Source organism: Plecotus auritus, assembly GCF_963455305.1.
Source record: "Plecotus auritus genome assembly, chromosome: 13".
Classification (NCBI taxonomy): domain Eukaryota; kingdom Metazoa; phylum Chordata; class Mammalia; order Chiroptera; family Vespertilionidae; genus Plecotus; species Plecotus auritus.
Window position 1 is genome coordinate 10,663,862 of NC_137779.1, and position 22,315 is coordinate 10,686,176.

Genomic DNA, 22,315 nt, shown 5'->3' on the forward strand with positions numbered 1-22,315 from the left:
AGGCACTGTTGGCTTTGTGACCTCCTTGCTGTGTGACCTCGGGCAGCTGGAGGAACTTCTCTGAGCCCAGCTCCCTCCTCTGTAAAAGCGGCGGGGACCTTAACTGCTCCAGAGTTGTTCTGAGACCTAGATGGAGGAGGCGACCGCTGGCCCTGCGCTCCAGGTGGCTCCTCTGTAGAATGGGAGTACCAGCAGCACCCCCTCTAGGCGAATTGGGGGATGAAATGAGGTCATCGGCGCTAGTGCGTTTCTACATTGGTTTTCCTTTGGTGGGGGGAGGAAGGAGGGCCGCTCCTCAGTTGAAAAAGTTTTCAGGCCCCTCCTGCTGGGTCTTGGGGTCTTCAGTGACACTGTCCCTCCTTCTCACCCCCAACCTGCAGCGGCTGGAGCTGCCAGCCATTTGAAACTGAACCACCGCAGAAGGGAAGCAGAGGGTGAAGGCCAGGCCCCGTGGGGGCTGATGGCCGGCGGACGACGGAATGGGCACTGGGTGCTATGTTGGCTCTGTGTGCTGCTGATGGTGGAGAGAGTGTCCGGGGCCAGTGGCCTATCTACAGGGGCCCACACCAGCCCCCCATTTCCAGCCTCAGGTGTGAACCAGACCCCGGTGGTAGATGTGAGTATCCAGGCAGAAAGCTGGCATCAGGTAGGGGTGAATTCATCCAATCAACAAATATTTATGGGGCATCTACTATGTGCCAGGCATAAGCTGATCCCTGGGATATACCAGGGAACAACAGAGAGAAAAATCCCTGCCTTCATGGAGCGAACAGTCTCCTGGGAGGTCAGATAAAGAAGTAAACATGTGCCCCAGCCAGCTTGGCTCAGTGGATAGACTGTCGGTCGATCTGTGGACTGAAGGGTCCGGGGTTCAATTCTAGATCCCCAGTAGGGGCCTGCAGGAGGCAGCTGATCAATGATCCTCATCATTGATGTTTCTATCTCTCTTCCTTTCCCTTCCTCTCTGAAATCAACATATATATATATATATATATATATATATATATATATATATATTTTTTTTTTTTTTTTTTTTTAAGAAGTAAACATGTAAGCTTCAGGTGGTAAGATGCTGCAAATAGGATCAAGTGATATTGGGGAGGCGGGGCTGTAAGGGGGAGGGTATATTTCCAACTGTTTCAGATTGGGTGGTCACAGATGGCTTCTATGAGCCAAGCCCTGAATGAAGAAAAGAAGCCACTTGTACAGACTCTGGGGGTAGAGCATTCTAGGCAGAAGAGAATCGCCAGTACAAAGGTCCTGATGCAAAAACAAGTTTAGTGTGTTCCTGTAGGAGTGAGGAGGCCAGAATGGCTGGAGCAGAGTGAGGGGAAGAGAGTTAACAGATAAGGATGGAGAGGTCGTGGTGGTCAGATTATAAAAGGCCTTACATGCTGAGGCTAGATTTGTTTTATGATAGTGAAGAGCCAATGGAGGGTTTTAAACAGAGGTATGTCAAAATCAGGTTTATTTTTTCGGGGAATCTCTCTGGCTTCTCTGGGGAGAATGGGTTGAGAGGGGTGAGAGTGACAGCAAGGGCACCAGTGGGGCGGCTCCTGCAGCTGTCCAGATGAGCAGTGGTGGGTCTGGGAGGTAGGAAGGAAGTGGTGAGATTTGGGATAAACGTCAGAGGCACAATAGGTGGGATGGATTAGATAGAGGGTGTAGTGGTGGGAGAAAGAGAGCAGTCAAGGATGGCTTTAGAGTCCTGACCTCAGCCACTGGGCGGATGGTGGTGACATTGACTTGGATGCACTGAGTGAGAAGCAAGGGGTCCCTTGGGTGAGAGGCAAACAGGGAGGGTGTGGGCCATTGAGAACTTGCATCATTCCGTTCTGAGGTCTGTAAGGGTGGAGAGGTCACGCTGGATCAGGGGTGAATGACTAAAGGCAGGGTCTGCTCAAGATAATGCCCTCCCCCCCTACCCGCCCCACCCCCCCCAGTCCCTTCCTTCCAGCTGCAGGGCTGAAGTTCTGCCTTGTATTTTCGTCAGCGGAGAATGAAATAACGCTCCTACTCACGTGTACCAACAGGCTAAGAGTGTCTAGCGCCTGCACCAACTTTATGGGGCTGCTAAGTGCTTTCTTGCTCACCCTCTGAGGCCGGCGAACGGGTAATTAGGCCATTTTACCGATGGGGAAAGCGATTTGTGGTTACTGTGGTTATAAAATCGATGGCTGCCTCTTAGGGTGTGCTTGTTGGGTGCAGGGAAACTGGGGTTAGCTGTAGTTTGTGTGAGATTATCTCTGACTTATCAAGCACTGTGCCAAGCTCACCAAATCCTCCCAAAGCCCCTGACACGGGTATGATTATCTCTGTGCTGGAGAAGCGGACACAGGTCCCGGGAGGGGACGTTAGCCACGAGGGAAGGGGCAGAATCAGGGTTTGAACTCGTGGAAAAACAGCACCCATAGACTCGCTGGACGCAGGGCTGCCGCAGACACCCCCGTGGTAAACGCAGATCTGCGAAGCGCCCTAAAATGAGGTATTCCTGCACCTTCTTGTCTCTGGTTGCCTCCGGAGGAACCCAGACTAGGGTCAGCTCTGACTCAGCACTTTCACTTCCGGAATTCTCTCCGACAAAATAGTCTCACGTGTGCCTGGAGAGTCATATGTGAAGAAGTTCATTGTTAATATTATTGGGAAGTTAGACACACCCAAATGCCCACCGGTAGGGAAATGTTATCTCCACTATGCACCATTCATAGTATGAAATACTACGGTGCTGTTAAAAAGACTACAGTGAGCCCCGAGCCAGTTTGGCTCAGTGGATAGAGCGTCAGCCCACAGACCAAAGGGTCCCGGGTTCTATTCCAGTCAAGGGCACGTACCTCGGTTGCAGGCACGATCCCCGGCCCTGGGCATGTGTTACAGGCAACCAATCAATGTCTTTCTCTCACATCAACGTTTCTATCTCTCCCCGCTCCCTTCCTCTCTCTCTAAAAATCAATGGAAAAATATCCTCAGGTGAGGATTAACAGAACAAAACAAAAAAAGACTGCAGTGAGGCAGGGGCTGTGGTAGTAGGAATAGGGTTTCTAGAGCCTCAGATGGCTGGGTTCCAGCCCTGACTGTGCCTCGGAGTGGAACCAGGACGCTGCCTTAGTCTCCTTATCTGTCTGTGGGCATGATGATAGTACCTTCCTCACAGGTTGTTGTGCAGATTAATTGAGATGCGTTTAAGCTCTGGACACTTTGCCTGGCATCTAGAAATCCCTCAGAATGTTTTGACTTTTAACACCCTCTTCATCATTGTGTATCAATATGGCAGTACTAGAGGCCCAGTGCACAAATTTTGTGCGCGGGTAGGATCCTGCTGGCTGCCGGTTGCTGGCTGGGGTCTCCATTCCCCTGGCTGCTTGCTGCCACCACCAGCCAGGGCCTCCCTTCGCACCCGCCTTGGCCTGGCGCTGCCCGCTCACCTGTTCCACCAACCCGCCGTGGTCCCACTCTTGTCAAGGCCGGGAGCGCCTCCACTGCCACCCGCTGCCAGCACCGCATCGCTGACGCCCGCCATGTTCTGTGCCGCCCCCTGGTGGTCAGCGCACATCTAACCCTGTCGGTCAAACTCCTGCCCGTGGGGACAATTTGCATATTAGCCTTTTCTTATATGGGATATGGCATATATGTGAAGTGGCGAAAGCAAATCCAGGAAGAAGAGATTTAGGATGGGTCTGTTTCTTTTTCTTTCTTTCTTTTTTTCTTCAGTTTTGGCTGAGAAAGAATTCAGAGCCTAGACTCAAACTGTAAGAGCATGTTTATCTAGGAAGTCACAAGTAGACGTGATCCGTAGAAGAAATGGGCTCAGGAAACAAGTTATAGAGGCAAAGGAAGGGCCGTTGGAGCTTGGGGGAGAGAGGGCGAGGGAAATGCACCTGGGGGAGTGTGGGGGAGGGCGCAGGTTGCTGCATAGAGAGAGCAGCCTGGGATGGATCCGTTTCTGTAAAACAAACCGAACTGTAAAATAGGGTGTACATCCAGATGTCATCGAACTGAGAAACGTCTGTAAGGGTACGCTTCCAACTGATCACGGCAGGGTCTCTGGAGAGAGGTGGGATTACGGAAGGCAGGGATAAGGAGGGGAAATCTAGAAATCTTTATATATTGTTTATTGTTTTTTGTTTGAAACAAACATGTATTCATGAATTGCTTGTGTTAATTTCCAACACAAGTTTATTTTTAAAAAATTACAGTGTGCAAGAGAGAGCAGGCTGAAGGAGGTCATCTTCCGCTGTTCAGGGGGGCCTGGTCTGGTCACCCGTGGCCTGTGGACCGCTGATGTCCCTCCCCCCTCCTTCCTGCAGTGTCGTGATGTGTGTGGCCTGAACGCTTCCGACCGCTGCAACTTCATCCGGACCAACCCTGACTGCCGCAGCGAGGGGGGCTACCTGGACTACCTGGAAGGCATCTTCTGCCACTTCCCCCCCAGCCTCCTCCCTCTGGCCATCACCCTCTATGTGAGGCCCTGCTGGGGAGCTGGTGGGGGGGCGGTGGGCGGGGCCGGTGGCCCAGGCTGGACTTAACCCTTCCCTCTCCGGCCCCACCCAGGCTCTCTGGCTGCTCTACCTGTTTCTGATTCTGGGAGTCACTGCGGAGAAGTTGTGAGTTGGCCTTGGGCTCAGGGGTCTTGGGAGGTTGACCTTGGGGTGGCCCCAGGTTTGGGGGAAGGGTGGGCGCAGGGGGTCCCTCACTGTAGCGTCCTCACCATCTGCTTTTTCTCCGCAGTTTCTGCCCTAACTTGTCAGCTATTTCTACGACGCTCAAGCTGTCCCACAACGTGGCAGTATCCTTTAGTTTAGTGGGGCCTGCACCCTGGCGGGAGGGCGGGAGGGCAGGGTGGCTGGGACACGGGTGGCAGCCACAGGGAAGGCCTGAGCAGGCCGGGGCCTCTGCACTGACCCCCCTTGACATGCTCCCCCATGGCGTCACCTTCCTGGCGTTTGGCAATGGTGCGCCCGATATCTTCAGCGCCCTGGTGGCCTTCTCGGACCCACACACGGCCGGCCTGGCCTTCGGGGCCCTGTTCGGTACGAGCGGCCGTGGCTGCAGGCGGTGGGGCAGGAGGGGGAGGCGCGGGGTGGGCTGAGCGCGGCCTCTCCTCCAGGCGCCGGCGTGCTGGTGACCACCGTGGTGGCGGGCGGCATCGCCATCCTGCGCCCCTTCACGGCCGCCTCCAGGCCCTTCCTCAGAGACATCGTTTTCTACATGGCGGCCGTGTTCCTGACCTTCACCGCCCTCTACCGCGGCCGGGTCACGCTGGCATGGGCCCTGGGTGAGCAGCCACAGGGCCGGGCCGGGTCGTCCCGGGGCTGAGGGGCGGGAGGCACAGAGGGACGGCACGGGGTGGCCAGCAGGGCACAGGGCTCCTCTGGTGCCACGTGATGGGAACCCCGCTCAGAGAGGGTTTGAGGAAGAAAAGGAACGTATGGTCCGGGTAACCAAATGGGGCAGGCGGAGCCAGGGGCGGTGTTCAGACTTCGCACAATTTCAAATGTTAACAAGTTGAGCCAGGATGCCAGCTGTGGCGATGAGGGTACCGGCAGCGCGCACAGTCCATCCCGTGGCTCAAGTGGCAGGGATGAGGGACAGTTTGCGGGCGGTTAAGGAAACCAACAAGGTGCTTGGGGATGCACAGGCATCCAGGGACCTGCCCCATGGGGGCTGTTCCCCCCTCGCCTGCCCGAAGGGGCAGGGGAAGGGGCAGGGGATGAGCAGCAGTGCTGGAGGGTCACAGGCCCTGCCAGAGCCGGGCACCGCGGTGGGGGAGGGGAGATGCCCACACTCTCCCGTCGCCTTTTCACCTGCTGCCAGGCCTCCCGTGGCTGCCACCTGGGCAGCAGTGCTCCGAGGTGCCGGCTGCCGGCCCAGCCTCCAGGGCTCAGAGCAGGACACCACCCGGAGCACCTGAGTGGGAGGCCACTGTCTGTGTCAGGCCTTAGGGCCTTGATTGTTGGATGGTTCGGGTCCAGGGCGGGCAGGAAGGGATGGTGGGTCAAGGAAGGCAGGGGAAGCGGACGGAGGCTCCACTTACTGATACTGGGCAGGGTGCGCACACACAGCCACCGCTCACAAGCACCAGCAATAGAACTGGCAGCCCTGCTCCCTGGCCCTGCAGCCAGGGCGCCACTGGTGACACGTGCCCCCGGCTGCAGGTTACCTAGGCCTGTATGTTTTCTACGTGGTCACGGTGGTTCTCTGCACCTGGATCTACCGATGGCAGCGGCGGCGGTCCCTGGCCTCCTCCATGCCAGCTACTCCAGGTGAGGGTCTGTGTGGTCCCCCACGAGAGGCCCCGTGGAGGCTGTCCCCCCGCCCCACACCCTTTGCGGCTGCCTGACGTCTCCGAGGCCTTGGCCATTGCCCATCTCCTCTTCGTGCTTTTTCGACTCGTTCTGCAAAGTCCCGCCTCGTGCCCTTGCCTGTGCTGGGGAAGCCTCCCTCACTGGCCTCGTCTGCGTTTACTAGCTCCATCCTCGCATTCGAAAACGCCTGCCCGTTAGCCTTCCTCACTAAGAATTCCTGAGTGGGCGTGGCGATGGCTGAGAAACCAAACTCCAGAGGGTCTGGCCCCTGCACCCTCCCAGCCGCCCGCCCGAGGAGCCTGCTCTGGGCGGGGTGGGGAGGGTCTGGGCTCTCTGGCTGGTGTGACCCGCCCCTCTCTCCTCCAGAGATGCTCTCGGATTCCGAGGAGGACGATCGGGTGTCTTCTACCACCGCCAGCTATGACTACCGTGAGTCCAGGGCCCTGGGCCCAGCTGGGGTGGGGGCACCAGGGCTGGGTGGGGGTGGAGAGGTTCCAGGCTCCAGGAACAAGGCTGCAAACCCGCTCCCCTCCCCCCGCACCCGGCTGAGCTGTGGGCCAGTTCACCTGCCTGCTACCAGGCCCCGCTGCTTCCTCCTTCCGAGGGTTGGGAGCACTGGCGGGAGCGGAGAGGCTTTGCTGGAGGCCGAGCCAGCCCGACACCTGCCCCTCCCTGCCTTGTACCCCAGGGGAAGAGTACCAGACGCTGCTTTTCTACCAGGAGACCACGGCTCACATCCTGGTCCAGGCCCTCAACCCCCTGGACTGCAGGAAGTGGAGGAACAAGCCGGCGTACTGGAGGGTACTCAAGGTGCTCAAGGTAGGAGGGGGCCCTGGACCTGGGCCCCTGGCTTTGTGACGGTGGCCACTCAACCTTCTCTAACTCAGCGAGGACTGCTGAGACCCTCCTGGAGTTAGATAACCTGGGACTTGGTGGGGAAACTGAGTCATCGAGGTTGGCTGATGGCCTAACCTGGGGCTCAGTCCCCCACGGAGGAGAGCGTCTGCCCAGGGACAGGGAGAGAGAGGCGGGGACCCCTCCTGCCTGGGTGAGGGCAGGGACCTGGGTCTGGGTGGGAGACTGGGTCAAGGTGGGTTCCAGTGAGAACAAGATAGAGTTTTTCTAATCACCTGTCACTTCCCTGGGCGGCACGACCCCTGAGGGCTGGATGTGAGCAGGGCTACCCAGGCTGGTGTGCAAATGCCTTCCCTCCCCAGACAAGAAGTCAGTGGGCACACTCACAGCCCTTCTCTCCGGGAGGAACCTGGGAACCTCCACCGTGTACCCACTTTAGGGTTCCTCAGTCCCAGCGGCACATAAGGAGCTATATTTGCACCCCACGGTGGCTCTGGCTGCACCATGACCTTGAGCAAGTCACGTCACCTCTCTGAACCTCGCTTTCCTCCACTGCCAACTGGGGATAATGATAATGCCTTTCTTCTGCAGTGGTTGTATCAGGAAGTTACCGTGGCAACGAAGCTCCGTAACAAATGACCCCAGAATCTCATTGACTTACGATGGCAATCTTTTGGGTCATCTAGGGGTGACTCTATTTTCAGGCTGTGGTCCATGGTCAGGTCTGCCCCCTATCTCCTGGGGCGAGTGGGTTCTTGGGATTATGCTGTTTTCTTGGCGGAAGAGACCGAGGCAAAGCTCACAAGCACATTTGAAGCCTCTGTTCACCTCCCATTCACCAACAGCCCTTTGGTCAAAGCAAGTGCCATGGCCACGGTCAACAGGAATGGGACAGGGAAATACATCCTGCCACATTCCAGTCACTTGGCCAAGCGTGCGGGTGTTTATTTCCATTACCGGAAGGGATGGAAGGATTGGAAAGAGAACCCAGCCTACCACAGCGATTGTGACAACTTAATAGACTAACATGTGTGGAGGGCTGACTGTGGTGCCTAGCACACAGCAAACACTCCGCCAGTGTTACTACTACTCTGGCTAAAAACACGAGGTGTGGGGCCTGTCCGAACTGGCCTGTATCCCAGCTGCATAAACCCTTCTGTGTGGCTTTAGAGAGGTTCCTCGACCTCCCTGAGCCTCAGTGTGTTCCTCTGGAAGGTATGCTGTCAGGATTAGTGGAGGAAGCGCTGTGGTTGGCTGAATAATGCCTCCAAGATGTCCCTGGCCTGGTCCCCAGAACCTGTGGAACTGTTACCTTGTGTGGCAGATGTGATGAAGGGCCCTGAGATGGGAAGATTATCCCGGATTATCTACAGGGACCCAGTGTCACCACAGGGGGCTTCACAGGGGAAGAGGGAGGCAGAGGGTCAGCTCAGGAGACGGGACCCCAGGAGCACAGCTCAGAGAGACCCGGGCCAAGGAGTGCAGGCAGCGCCCTGGAGCTGGGACAGACAAGGAAGCGCGCCTCCCGCTGCCAGAAGGAGCCTTGGTTTTAGAATTCCGTCCCCCAGAGCCAGGAGGGACTAGGTCTGCGCGGCCCCAGGGCAGCGGTGTGTGGCGATGTGATGCAGCAGCCGCAGGAGCCTAACCCGGGCAATAGTAGCCATGATCTTGCGAGACCGAGCCCGGCCGGCGTGGCTCCGTGGTTGAGCGTTGACCTATGACCCAGGAGGTCACAGTTCGATTCCCGGTAGGGGCGTCCAGGAAGCAGCCGATCAACAAGTCTCTGACATTGATGCTTCTATCTCTCTCCCCCTTTCCCTTCCTCTCTGAAATCAATAAAAATATATTAAAATAAAATAAACTTTAAAAAAAACACTGAGAAACCGAGCTCGGGTGCAGCCAGCCAGACACGGGTCTCCCTGGTGACACCTTCCCGCTTTCTCGGACTTGACAGCTGCCCGTGGAGCTCCTGCTGCTCCTCACTGTCCCCCTCGTGGACCCCGACAAGGAAGACAGAAACTGGAAACGGCCCCTCAACTGCCTGCAGCTGGCGATCAGCCCCCTGGTCCTGGTCCTGACGCTGCAGTCGGGGGCCTGTGAGTACCCCTCCCCCAGGCCAGCCCACATCCCTCCTCCCCTCATCCCTGCATTTTGTTGTCAACCACACCACGGCAGCAGAATCCTGGACACCCAGCAGGCACTTAATACGTGCTGGTGTAAGGGACCCCAGCCTCCCTAGTCATGGTCTCACCCCCGACTTCCTCCATCATTCTGGGGGGCCTCCAGGAGGAGGCGTCACACAGGAGCTGTGGAGAGCACCGGCTCCCTTCCTCCTCTCTCTGCAGATGGCGTCTATGAGATAGGCGGCCTCTTTCCTGTCTGGGGCGTAGTGGTGATCGCGGGCACGGCCTTGGCTGCAGTGACCTTCTTTGCCACGTCCAACAGCGAGCCCCCCAGGCTTCACTGGGTAAGAATCCTGGGGGCTCCAGGCGGGGAGAGGGGATGCTGAGGTCTTCCCGGCAGATGTCCTGTCTGCGCCTCTGGGGTCGTTGGGCCAGGAGTCACTTTCTGCAGTGACAGGTCTTTAAAGCCACTTTTGAGGGCTATTGTACCTGTTCAAGGTTCTCTCTCTCTCTCTTTCTCTCTCTCTCTCTGTAACAGCTTTATTTTATTGAGATGTAATTCCCATACCATAAAATTCACCTATTTGAAATGTGCAATTCAGTGGTTTTTAGTATGGTCGACCCTTGAACTTATAAGCAGACCCACAAGTCCAAATCCGTGTTGTTCAAGGGTGACTGTATTCTCGATCCACAGTTGGCAATCCGTGGATGCAGAGGGCCGGCTGTAGTTAGACGTAAATTTTCGACTACATGGGGTCAGCACCCCCAATCCCTGCACTGTTCAAAGGTCAACTATATTCATAGAGTTGTACAATCATCACCTCTGTCAACTTTAGGGCTTTTTCATCACCCCAAAAAGCCAACCCATATCCAGCAGTCACACCTTGTCACACCTCTTCCTCCGTCCCCTGTCTACTGCCCATCTGCTTTCTGTCTCTACAGATTTGTCTATTCTGGGCATTTTGTATTAATGGAATCCTACAATATGTGGTCTTTTGTGGCTGGCTTCTTTCACTTATTAGCAAAATGTTTTCAAAGATGATGTACATTGTAACATGCATTAGTAAATGGGTCTTTTTGTGGCTGAGTAATATTTTGTGATGTGGCAACAGCACATTTTTGTGTGCCCATCCGTCTGGTGATGGGCATTTGGGTTGTTTGCACTTTGGGGATATTATGAACAGTGCCGCCATGAACATCTGTGTAAAAATGTTTGTGTGGACATAGGCTTTCATTTTTCCTGGGTGCGTTTTTAGGAGCGGAATTGCTGGGTTAAATGGGAGCAGTGTGTTGACCTTCTCGAAGGCCATCCACTGCCTCCTGCATGGAAACGCCCCCTACTGGGGATAGAGCCTGCAACTGGGCATGTGCCCTGACGGGGAATCGAACTGTGACCTCCTGGTTCATAGGTTGAAGCTCAACCACTGAGCCTCACCGCGGGCGACAATTCAATTTTTTATTGATGAAAAAAAAATTGTGGTTTTTATTTTTAGAAACTCAGAGTGGATGTACCAACACAAGGGGCTCGAACTCCCAGCTCATTGCTCATGTAGAGAAGTGGTTTTCAGCCAGTGTTTCTTACTAGTCTTTGAAGTCTGACACATGCTTCAGCAGGGATGGACCTTGAAAACATGCTGCTAGTGAACACATGATCACACAGGACCACATATTGTAGAAGTCAGTGAGGCTACTTATATGACTTGTCTGATCCACAGAGACAGGAAGTAGAGGGGAGGGGCTGGGGTGAAGGTTGGGGGATTGGGGAGGGCCTGCTCACAGGGAGTTTCTTTTTTATATATATATATTTTATTATTTTTTAATTTTTTTAAATCTTTATTGTTCAGATTATCACAATTGTTTCTCCTTTTTCTCCCCATAGCTCCCCTCCACCCGGTTCCCACCCCACCCTCTGCCCTTACCCCTCCTGCACTGTCCCCATCCATAGGTGTACGATTTTTGTCCAGTCTCTTCCCATACCCCCCACAACCCTTTCCCCCTGAGAATTATCAATCCACTCCCATTCTATGCCCCTGATTCTATTATATTCACCAGATTATTCTGTTCCTCAGGTTTTTAATTCACTTGATTTTTAGGTTCACTTGTTGATAGATATGTATTTGTTGTTCATAATTTTTATCTTTACTTTTTTCTTCTTCTTCCTCTTCTTAAAGAATACCTTTCAGTATTTCATATAATCCTGGTTTGGTGGTGATGAACTCCTTTAGCTTTTTCTTGTCTGTGAAGCTCTTTATCTGACCTTCAATTCTGAATGATAGCTTTGCTGGGTAGAGTACTCTTGGTTGTAGGTTCTTGATATTCATCACTTTGAATATTTCTTGCCACTCCCGTCTGGCCTGCGTAGTTTCTGTTGAGAAATCAGCTGACAGTCGTATGGGTGTTCCTTTTAGGTAATTAACTGTTTTTCTCTTGCTACTTTTAATATTCTCTCTTTGTCTTTTGCTCTTGGCATTTTAATTATGATGTGTCTTGGTGTGGTCCTCTTTGGATTCCTTTTGTTTGGGGTTCTGTGCACTTCCTGGACTTGTAAGTCTTTCTTTCACCAGGTGGGGGAAGTTTTCTGTCATTATTTCTTCAAATAGGTTTTCAGTATCTTGCTCTCTCTCTTCTGGCACCCCCATAATTCTGATGTTGGTATGCTTGAAGTTGTCCCAGAGGCTTCTTACACTATCTTCAAATTTTTGGATTCTTCTTTCTTTTTGCTTTCCCGGTTGAGTGTTTTTTGCTTCTTTGTATTTCAAATCTTTGACTTGATTCTTGCGTTCCTCTAGTCTGCTGTTGGGTCTCTGTATAATATTTTTTATTTCAGTCAGTGTATGTTTAATTTCTAGTTGGTCCTTTTTCATATCCTCGAGGGTCTCGTTGAATTTATCGGCCTTTTCTAGGATATTCTTGAAAAACGTTATAACCATGGTTTTGAACTCTATATTCAGTCGTTTGTTTTCCTCCATTTCTTTAGTTTGTGATCTATTTCTTTGTCTCCACATTTTTGCTGCTTCCCTGAGTTGGTAGAGTAGCATTGTGTGCTAGGTGTCCTATATGGCCCAGTGGCTCAGCCTCCCCAGTTACCTGAGGTGGACACTCTTGGTGCATCCCTTTGTGGACAGTGTGTACAGCCTTGTTGTAGTTAAGTCTTGATTGTTGTTGGTGTCACTGGGAGGAATTGACCTCCAGGCCAATTGGCTGTGAGGACCCGCTGTGTCTATAATGGAAGAACTGCTGTGCTGGAGACATGCTTATGGGGCAGGACTTGCTTCAGTGGGGCTTTGGTGCTCACTGAGTCTGCCTCTTGAATGTGTCACTTATGGATGTGAGTAGTTGAAATCTGGTGTCGTCTCACACTGACCACTAGATACACTAGCTTCTGGATCTCCAATGGGGTGCTGGTCAGCTACTGTCTGAGGCCACCCAGCAGGAGGTACAGCGAGAACTACAGTTTTCTCCCCTTTGCTTGGGGTTTGGAGGTTTTGGAGCTGTCTGACCAGAGCTACAGTTTTTTTTTGATAAGCTGCAATAGGGCAGGCCATTTATATGCAAAAGCCGCTGCCCGGAGCTTGGGTGGGTTTGTAGATTGTGCAGGGTGGGGTCTCAGGGAGTCACTAGGCTAGGGTGTGGCAAACAGCGATGGCTGCCAGTCAGACGTCCCTGCGTTTCCGCGTTTCCAAGTCCCCGCGCCCCGCGCCCCAGCGCAGTAAACAATGATTGCTGCGCGCACCTCTGCAAGAAAGCCACCCTCACTTTCCGACCCGATGGCAGACAGTCCAGCTTCTCCCCATAGGAGTTTGGGTCCCCAGCGTCTCCCCAGAAACTGGAGTTCGGAGTAATCGGGAGCTTGTCTCCCTTCGGGTTGAAAGAAGCAGCGCACCCAGTCGCCCGCCGCCAGCCCGATTTGCACGCCTCCGTACCTCAGCTTTTCAGTGCATCTGCACATCTCAATGCTCTTTTCTCTTTCCTTCTAGTTGTAGAACTTCCACTCAGACAGCTTTCCCGTGGTTCTGGGTGATAGACATTTTGTCTTTTAGTTGTAGTTTTGGTGTGGTTGTGAGAGGCAGCAGTTTTGGTGTTTACCTACGCTGCCATCTTGTTTTCTCTCCTATGTATTTTTTATTGAATTCAGAGGGAGAGGTAGAACCATCAATGAGGAGAGAGAATCTTCAATCGGCTGCCTCCTGCATACCCCCTACTGGGGATTGAGCCCGCAACCTGGCATGTGCCCCTGACTGGAATTGAACCTGGCACCCTTCAGGTCAAAGGCCGGCGCTCTGTCCACTGAGTCACACCGGCCAGGGCAGGGAGCTTCTTTTTGTGGTGATCTGTGGCATTTGGCCCATAGAGTAGAGATCTGACGAAAGCTATGGGAGCCTCTTCTTCACAAAATGGCAATATTCAGCTAACATTTTTTTAAAAATATATTTTATTGATATTTTACAGAGAGGAAGGGAGAGGGATAGAGAGCTAGAAACATCGATGAGAGAGAAACATCGATCAGCTGCCTCCTGCACACCTCCTACCGGGGATGTGCACGCAACCAAGGTACATGCCCTTGACCGGAATCGAACCCGGGACCCTTCAGTCTGCAGGCCGACGCTCTATCCACTGAGCCAAACCGGTTTCGGCTTCAGCTAACATTTTATCAAGTGCTTACTGTGTGCTTGGCTCTGGTTTCTTTGCATCTATTAACTCATTATATGCTCACTAGTGACCCGGGGCATGGGATTAATTAGAGGAAATAATTTAATATTGCTATTTGCCCTTTCTCTATAATAGAAGTGTCAGAGATGAAAGAAAGTTAGTAAAATGTATATGAAAACCTTCTGTCAGAGTCTGGGGCACACCACAGGACCCAGAGTCAAGTCCCTGCCCACCCACATGCACCTCAAAATTGCATGAGACCCAGACCCGGCTGGCCGCCGCCCCCCCCCCCCCCCCCCGCCCACATTGGGCTAGATCCAGACCTGGCCAGTCCCACCCTTGTCAAGCCCTGCTGGGCAGGGGGCGTAGCCTCAGGTCCCCTGGCCCGGCTCCAGGACGGGGGGCATGGCCTGCTTGGGGGGCCCAGCCTCAGGTCCCCTGGCCCAGTACCAGGAGGGGGGTGCAGCCTCAGGTCCCCGCATCAAACCCCGCTGGGCAGGGGTACAGCCTGAGTTCCCCCAACCCAGCACTGGGGGTGCACCTTGAGATCCCCCGTCAAGCCCCACTGGGTGGGGGGCATGGCCTGAGGTCCCCTGTCAAGCCCAGCCAGGCAGGGGAGCGCAGCCTCAGGTCCCCTGGCCTGTCACTGGGGCAGGGGGCGTGGCCTGAGGTCCCCCGGCCTGGCACTGGGGCGGGGGGAGCAGCCTGAGGTCCTCTGTCAAGCCCTGCTGAGTGGGGGGCGTGGCCTGAGGTCCCCTGTCAAGTCCCACGGGGGCGGGGGAGGGTGTAGCCTCAGGTCCCTGCTGATTGCTCGTTAAGACTCCTTATGGGAAGGTGGCCTCAACTGCGGGTGCAGCCATCTTTGTGACGGAGTGATGGTCAATTAGCATATTCCCTCTTTATTATATGCTCATGACAACCTCGTGAAGTAGGTATTGTTATCGCCCCATTTTACAGATGAGGAACTGAGGCTGTGTCTCTGCTGGGGGCCGGCCTTGGTCCCATCCGCACACTGTTCCCTCCCCAGATCTTTGCCTTCCTGGGCTTCCTGACCAGCGCCCTGTGGATCAACGCGGCCGCCACGGAAGTGGTGAACATCTTGCGGTCCCTGGGCGTGGTCTTCCGGCTGAGCAACACCGTCCTGGGACTCACGCTGCTGGCCTGGGGGAACAGCATCGGAGGTGACTGGGGACTGGGCCGGGGTGGGGGGCCTGGGGTGAGCACAGCCACATCCCTGCCCTTTGCTCCCCCAGCCAGAATGGCACGTGGGCAGGGATGTCCAGGGCACTTCCCTCAGCATGTGCTTAGCGCTGCTGACGTTTTTATTTATTTATTTTTAAATATGTTTTTATTGATTAGAGAGAGAGAGAGAGAGAAACATCAATGAGAGAGAACCATCCATCGGCTGCCTCCTGCACACCCCCTACTGGGGATGGAGCCCACAACCTGGGCATGTGCCCTGACTGGGAATTGAACCAGCGACCTCTTGGTATATGGTATGACGCTCAACCAACTGAACCACAGTGGCCAGGGCCCCACTGACCTTTTGGAGTGACCATCACTGGGCATCGGACTGCCCTGAGCCAGGAGATTCTGTAGAAGCCCAGTGCTGCTCCCCTCTCATGCATGGATGCTCGTGCCTCCCCAGAGTCAGGCAGGGTGTGTGCATGGGTGTGTGGTGTGTGTAGGTATTCGCACATATATACACACACGATTCTCTAGCTCTGTGGTCGGCAAACTGCGGCTTGCGAGCCACATGCGGCTCTTTGGCCTCTTGAGTGTGGCTCTTCCACAAAATATTACGGCCTGGGCGAGTCTATTTTGAAGAAGTGGCGTTAGAAGAAGTTTAAGTTTAAAAAAGTTGGCTCTCAAAAGAAATTTCTATCGTTGTCCTGTTGATATCTGGCTCTGTTGACTAATGAGTTTGCCGACCACTGCTCTAGCTGTAGCCGCCCCGTCGGGCTGGCCAGGTTGTAACCAAAGAAGGTGTTGGGGGGCTGAAATCTCCTCTCACTCACCTTCTCCTAATTTGCATGGAGATACCGAATATGCTAGCAGCAGGTGGGGCTCAGGTGAAAATCAGTGGTTGCATGTCACACCCACAAAGTTGCCCCTGCCGAGAAGAGGGGGTAAAGGAATGCAGGATCGAACTGTGTCTTACGGGTTGCTGTGGCCTCTCATAGCTAGCCAGCTGGTGCCAGGCCCGGGGGGCATTTACCCATGTTTGTTGGCTGAAGGACTGTGGGTAAGAAGGAAGGAGTGAGTGACCAGGAGGGCCGGGCAGCCACTCACCACACCAGCCTTCTCTCGTTTCCACGCAGATGTCTTCTCCGATTTCACGCTGGCCCGCCAGGGCTACCCCCGGATGGCATTCTCCGCCTGTTTCGGTGGCATCATTTTCAGTATCCTTCGCGGTGCCCGAGCCTCAGCACTGGCGTGGGCCGCTCAGCCATGCGCATGCCCACCCTCGGGGCTGTAACTCCAGGGACCCTTTCGTTCCCACTGAGCCCGGCTCTGACCTCTCAGGTTGGGGTGGGAAGGGGGGTGCCCTGTCTGACCAGTGTCCCCTGAGCAGTCCCTAGAGGTGGCCTTGACCCGTGCTCCGTCCCCAGCCCCCCAGTGGACCATGGGCGGTCAGTTTACCTGACCTAGCCTCTGTTTCCCCATCTGCTGAGTGCCCACCAGGTGCCGAGCATTTCTGTCACTCGTTCAATCCTCAGGGATCGAGTGCAAATGCCCGCTGGACGCTCACCCTCCTAGAGGCGCTAAACCTGGCTGAGGTCTCTGGGGTAGGGTGTTGGGGGCTGGGGCGGGGGGTAGATGACAGAGAAAGCCCATGGCTGTGTGGTCGGGGTTATGGGGTGGTTCCAGCACATTTCCTGAGCCAGGCTGCAGACGTCCTGGTGGGAGTGGGCCTGGGCTGCCTGCTGCAGATCTCCAGGGGCCACGTGGAGGTGAAGGTGAGTTGCCAGACCCTTCTGCAACGGACCTCCTTACCACGCTCTCCCTCCCTTCCCTCTCCCCTCCCCCTCCCCCCCTCCTCCCCCTCCTCCTCTTCCCCCTCCTCCTCTTCCTCCCCCTCCTCCCCTCCCCTCTGGTCCTCTGAATAGCAGGTGACTCACACCTGAGCACTTAACACTTCCTGGGAGAGGACTTGTCTAAATTCGTGACAAGTCAGATTTGTAGAATCTCTTTAAAATGTTTTGCATGTAGGGCTGGAAAAGATGCATTCCTTCCAGATTCACAGAGTGATAAGGTGTAGTTTGGGGGGAAGGGGCAGGAGGTCCCTGGATTCAGGTGTCGGTCCCATCAGTTAAGTCTCTTGCTCTATGACTTTGGATGAGTTAGGACATTTCTGAGCCTCAGCTTCCTCACCTGTGAAATGGGGTTGAGATACCACCCCACCACACACCCCCTCACTTCCTGGATAAGCACCCATGGGGTAAGGGCCGGGCTGAGCACTTTATCCCAATGTCCACGTGGGATGGGCCGGGAGACAGAGTGAAGGTGCCATCTGTTGGAGACAGCCCTAGAATGGGGGAGCCAGCAGATTTGGAGAAGGTTCTGACATTAGGGTCAAAGGTCTCACACTTCAAGAGGATCAGAGAATTCCCTGAGGGGTTGCAAGAGACCCCTGACCCAGGCATTCCAGGGGGCAGGCTGGCCGCTGCATGTTAAAGGAAGCTCCCTGCCGAGGGCAGGACGCTTGAGTGACTCAGTTCTAAGGTGGAAAATTCAGATACTGCTGGGGCAGGTGATGGAAACGTCTGGGCTGTTCAGGTGGGCCTCATGGGGCCAGGGAGTCAGGTTTTCTAGAGAAGAAATCGAGGTTCCTAGGTGAACTTTTTTTTTTTTTAAATATATTTCTTTATTGATATCAGAGAGGAAGGGAGAGGGATAGAGAGATAGAAACATCAATGATGAGAGAGAATCATTGATCGGCTGCCTCCTGCACGCCCCCTATTGGGGATCGAGCCCACAACCCGGGCATGTGCCCTTGGCCGGAATCGAACCTGGGACCCTTCAGTCCGCAGGCTGACGCTCCATCCACTGAGCCCAACTGGCCAGGTTCCTAGGTGAACTTTTGCTGTTTTAAAATATTGGCCTGGCTGGTGTGACTCAGCGGTTGAGCACTGATCTATGAACCAGAAGGTCCTATCCAGTGGGGGCGGGTGGAGGGGTGGTGAGCAGGAGGCAGCCGATTGATGATGTTTCTCTCATTGATGTTTCTCTCTCTATCCTTCTCTCTTCCTCTCTCTCTAAAATCAATGAAAACATTTAGAAAAAACTAAAATGTTGCACAGGACAAACAGCGCTCGGAGCAAGGCAGCCAGTTGGCATCCTCTATCCCAGCATCTCTATTCCGAAGGCTGTGGATTAGGAGACCAAACGAGGGGAAGATTAAGACGAGGCGGGGATGTGGCCCCGGGGATGGTTTTAGGGCTCAGCGTGTGGAACACTTGGAATGTCCGGAGGCTGAGGTGGCATATTGGTGGGAGCAGAGGCCCCGCCTTTCTCCTGGCTCTGAGTCTTGAATAGCCTCTGTGGCTGCTGACCTGCAGCGAGCCGGCAGGAGGGCCAGCCTTTCCAGAGCCACGCCCGGAAGCAAATGGCTGCTTACCCTGCTGGAAAAGTGGCCTTTCTCAAAGGTGAACACTGCAAATGTTGCTGGTACTCTTCGTGGGTTTGAAGATTCCTTTCCTTATCGATTCTCAGGCAGGTGCAGGGAACGGGGCCTTAGCGGGCCCCCTGATGGGAGTGTGTGTGTGCATTCCACCAGCTTTGTGTGTAGAAAACGCCCCTGCTGTTCATTAAGACGCCAGGCAGGCTCCTGGGAAGGCTGTCCAGGAAGGCTGTCCGTGGAGTGAGCACTGGTGGATGGAAAATGCCGGGTGCCTGCCCTGGCCGGTGTGATTCAGTGGACCAAAGGGTCTCTCTCGGGCTCAATTCCTGGTCAAGGGCACGTACCTCGGTTGCAGGTTCCCCAGCCTTGGTGGGGGCTGTGCGGGAGGCAACCAATCAATGTCTCTCTCTCTCTCTCTCTCTCTCTCTCTCTCTCTCTCCCCCCACCCATCTCCTCCCTCCCTTCCATTTATCTCCTCTCTTCCACTATTTCTAGGAATCAGTGGAAGAAATATCCTCAGGTGAGGATTAAAAAATAATGAAATGGGGGAAAAAAACAAAATACAGGTTGCTCATAACCCCTCACTGTTGTATGAGCCCTGTTCTCAGATTTGATGCACAGGTCTATGTGTTTGTGCACCCCCACCTGTGTGTACCCACCTATGTGGACATGCATATATGTCCCTGTGTGGGGGGCAGGACAGGGTATTGGTTAAGAGCTGGGACTTCACGAAGGCTCTGTCACTTACTGACGACTCAGTCTCCTCATCTGTGGGTTGCTGTGATGCGCCCCTTAGGGGTGGTTTTGAAGAAGAAAGGCTGTGAGTGTTAAATCCTCGGCCTATGTTAGACATATGCTAGGTCTAGAAGGAAGAGAAGTGAGGTGGGGACAGTTTCACTTCCTTTTCTGTACTGCTGGAGAATTTCTCAATGTCACATAGTGTATATCGAACGTATTGTATCCGTGCCCTAGGGCTGCCCTAACAGATGAGCACAGACTGTTCAGGCGGCGGGAACGCACCAGTTGTCCGACCAGCGGGGTCACAGCAAACCTGGGTTCAGCAACCTCGGTCCTTGGGTTCTGGCTGGGAAAGAATTCAGAGCCAAGACCCAAACTGTAAGAGATCATTTATTTGGTAAATCACAGAGACAGAAGAAGTAATTCCTAGAATAAATGGGCTTAGGCCTGGCTGGCGTGGCTCGGTGGTTGAGCGTCGTTCCATGAACCAGGAGGTAGGTCACAGCTCGATTCCTGGTCAGGGCACTTGCCCGGGTTTCGGGCTTAATCCCTAGTAGGGGGCGTGCAGGAGGCAGCCGATCAATGATTCTCTCTCATCACTGATGTTTCTCTCTCACCCTCTCCATTCTTCTCTGAAATCAATAAAAATATATTTTTACAAGGAATTAGGCTTAGGAAGCAAGTTACAGAGGTAAAGGAAGGGCCCTTAAGCTTGGGAGTGAGGAGGTTAAAGGTAACGCACCTGGGGGGTGGGGTGGGGTGAGGGAGGAGGAAGAGAAAGAGGAAGGGGCGGGGAAAAGGAAAGGCGCAGGCGTGCCTCCCGGAGGGAGCGGGAAAGCACTTGGGTCCTCTGTCTTAAGGGTTTTTTTGTTGTTGTTTTTTGTTAGTCTTCACCCGAGGACATTTTTTTCAATTGATTTTTTAGAGAGAATGGGAGGGGGAGACACAGAGAAATGATGTGAGAGAGACACATCGACTGGTTGCCTCCCACACGCCCCCAGCCCGGTCCCGGGATCAAGCCTGCAACCAAGGTACGTGCCCTTGACCGAAATGGAACCTGGGACCCTTGAGCCCACAGGCCAACGCTCTAACCACTGAGCAAAATCAGGTCGAGGCACCCTAAGGGTTTTAAGGGTGGCAATTTTAGGGGAGATCTTAGAATAGTCGGCAGCTTTCCAGGTGTGCCCTTTCAGGGTCGCGGTCTCGCTGATTGCTTGGTGTGCACCGGGGCAGGCCGTCATTATTACGGGCAGCTGGCCCTGACGGCAGCCTCAGCCGCGGCTGGTTTGGGTGCTTACCTGGGCCTGGAGCTGACATACAACTGAGGCCTAGGTGGTAGCTCTAGGGAGAAAAGGTCCGGGGCCCTGGTCTGAACCACGTGACCGGCATGGCCAGCGTAGGCTAGGGTAGGAACGTCCCCCTGGGGCAGGTCCCACCCTACAATTGATTGTCCGTTGCTAGGCACCTGGGCTTTCCACCCGGTGACCTTCTGTACCCGGCCCATCCTCCTTGCTCTGTCTGTCTGACTGCCTCCCACAAAACTAGGTGGCTTCAAATATTGACGGGTGGGGCAAGCCATCCACGGGGCAGGCCTTCGCTGGCCCCTAGCAGGGGGCCCTCAAGCATCAGTTTGATTGACTGATAGCTGTAATAGTGACCCAGCCTTTCTCCCTTGTCCCGCCCCCTCTGCAGCTGGAGCCAGACGGACTGCTGGTGTGGGTCTTGGCGGGCGCCCTGGGCCTCAGCCTCGTCTGTTCCCTGGTCGCGGTCCCACTGCAGTGCTTCCAGCTGAGCAAGATCTATGGCGTCTGCCTGCTCCTCTTCTACGTGAGCTTTCTCGTGGTGGCCCTGCTCACCGAATTTGGGGTGATTCACTTGAAAAGTGTGTGAGTGAAGCTGTGCGCCGGGTCCACCTGGTGGCCGGGAGGTGTCACTGCAGGCGGTGAGCTGGAAGATGGATGATGATGGAGACCGAGGCGCCTTCGGCATGTGTGGCGGGGAGTGAGGTGTGGGCTGGACCGTGGGGTCGCTCGCTTTGCTAGAGGTTCCCAGGCACTGCTGAGTGCAGGGAGGAAGCTAAGCCTCCTTTCTGAGGCTTTGGAGACTGGACTTGACTGGGTAGACAGTCCCAGGCAGAAGGAAGGAGACTTCCTTGAATTATCTCGAGCCTCTCGAAGGTTGGGGTGTAGGGGGTGACTGGGTGCTGTCCAGGCTGGTGTTGGAAGGACTGCGAAGTGTTCAGGGCTGGAGGCAACTAAGAGGCCCGGCCCCGCCCCATAGGTGTCCCTGCCGCCTACCTGCATCTTCTCAGGGCTTCTGCTGCCAAACCCAGGCTTAGGGACTTAGGACGGTGGGACCCACGGACAGGGCGCCTGGGGTACCGGGGGTCCCGGGCCGTCGTGGGCTGAATCCTAGAGCTGCACCGTCTGACAGAATCGGAATGGGACACATACCTGATTTTGAATTTTCTAGTCACCATGTTAATAAAGCCCAAAGAAACGGGAAATTTTCATAGTAATATGTCTTACTGAACCCAAAGGCTCCAAACTGCCGCCCGTGGCTGCCACCCTGACGGCACAGCTCTAGACTCCACCTCCGGGACCACCCACTGGCTGAAGGCAAACTCGTGTCCTGCACCTTGTTTTTCCGGCTGCAAAACTGGAGGAACTTTGTGCCTTGTGCCTACCTCGGGGAGCCTGGGCTGGGGTCCCAGTGCCCCCACTGCGGGTAGGACCAGGAACCCCTCCCACCCCCAGCACCTTCTGCAATCAGTGCCCTGCTTCAATTAGCAGCTGAAGAATTTGCCCCACTGCCTCATGCTGGCAGGACAGGGATTCAGCTGTCTTTTTTTCCAGCGAAAAGTTATTAAATATTTCAAGTGTCCAGTTCCAGGGCTGAAGGTTGAAGGTTCTTGGGCCTAATGTATGGGCTTTGGGGCACATGTGGGGGTGGAGCTGAGCTGGGGCCGGGAAGGGGACCTCCCTGCATCCCCCATGATACCAGAATGTCAGGAGGCGGCAGCC

The 22,315-nt window shown here is 54.6% G+C and overlaps 1 protein-coding gene across 1 annotated transcript; it reads left to right on the forward strand.

Annotated features, from left to right (window-relative positions):
* Window positions 1–262: 262 nt before the first annotated feature.
* Window positions 263–22,170, forward strand: SLC8B1 (solute carrier family 8 member B1). The gene is made up of 15 exons (XM_080650075.1): window positions 263–616; window positions 4,305–4,457; window positions 4,549–4,601; window positions 4,726–4,783; window positions 4,922–5,027; window positions 5,105–5,272; window positions 6,153–6,260; window positions 6,669–6,731; window positions 6,991–7,121; window positions 9,112–9,253; window positions 9,503–9,624; window positions 14,958–15,111; window positions 16,252–16,332; window positions 16,826–16,890; window positions 20,985–22,170. The coding sequence occupies exons 1-15, from the start codon at window positions 461–463 to the stop codon at window positions 21,180–21,182; spliced, it is 1,758 nt and encodes a 585-aa protein (XP_080506201.1). The 5' UTR covers window positions 263–460; the 3' UTR covers window positions 21,183–22,170.
* The last annotated feature ends 145 nt before the right edge of the window (window positions 22,171–22,315 follow it).

What these genes read in the sequence shown, in the direction of transcription:
- SLC8B1 (XM_080650075.1), top strand. Translation starts at nt 461, where the DNA reads ATGGCCGGCGGACGACGGAATGGGCACTGGGTGCTATGTTGGCTCTGT. An exon ending in GGCCTTCGGGGCCCTGTTCG is followed by an intron (nt 5,028 to 5,104) that starts GTACGAGCGGCC and finishes CCTCTCCTCCAG; the next exon opens with GCGCCGGCGTGCTGGTGACC. An exon ending in CACGCTGGCATGGGCCCTGG is followed by an intron (nt 5,273 to 6,152) that starts GTGAGCAGCCAC and finishes CCCCGGCTGCAG; the next exon opens with GTTACCTAGGCCTGTATGTT.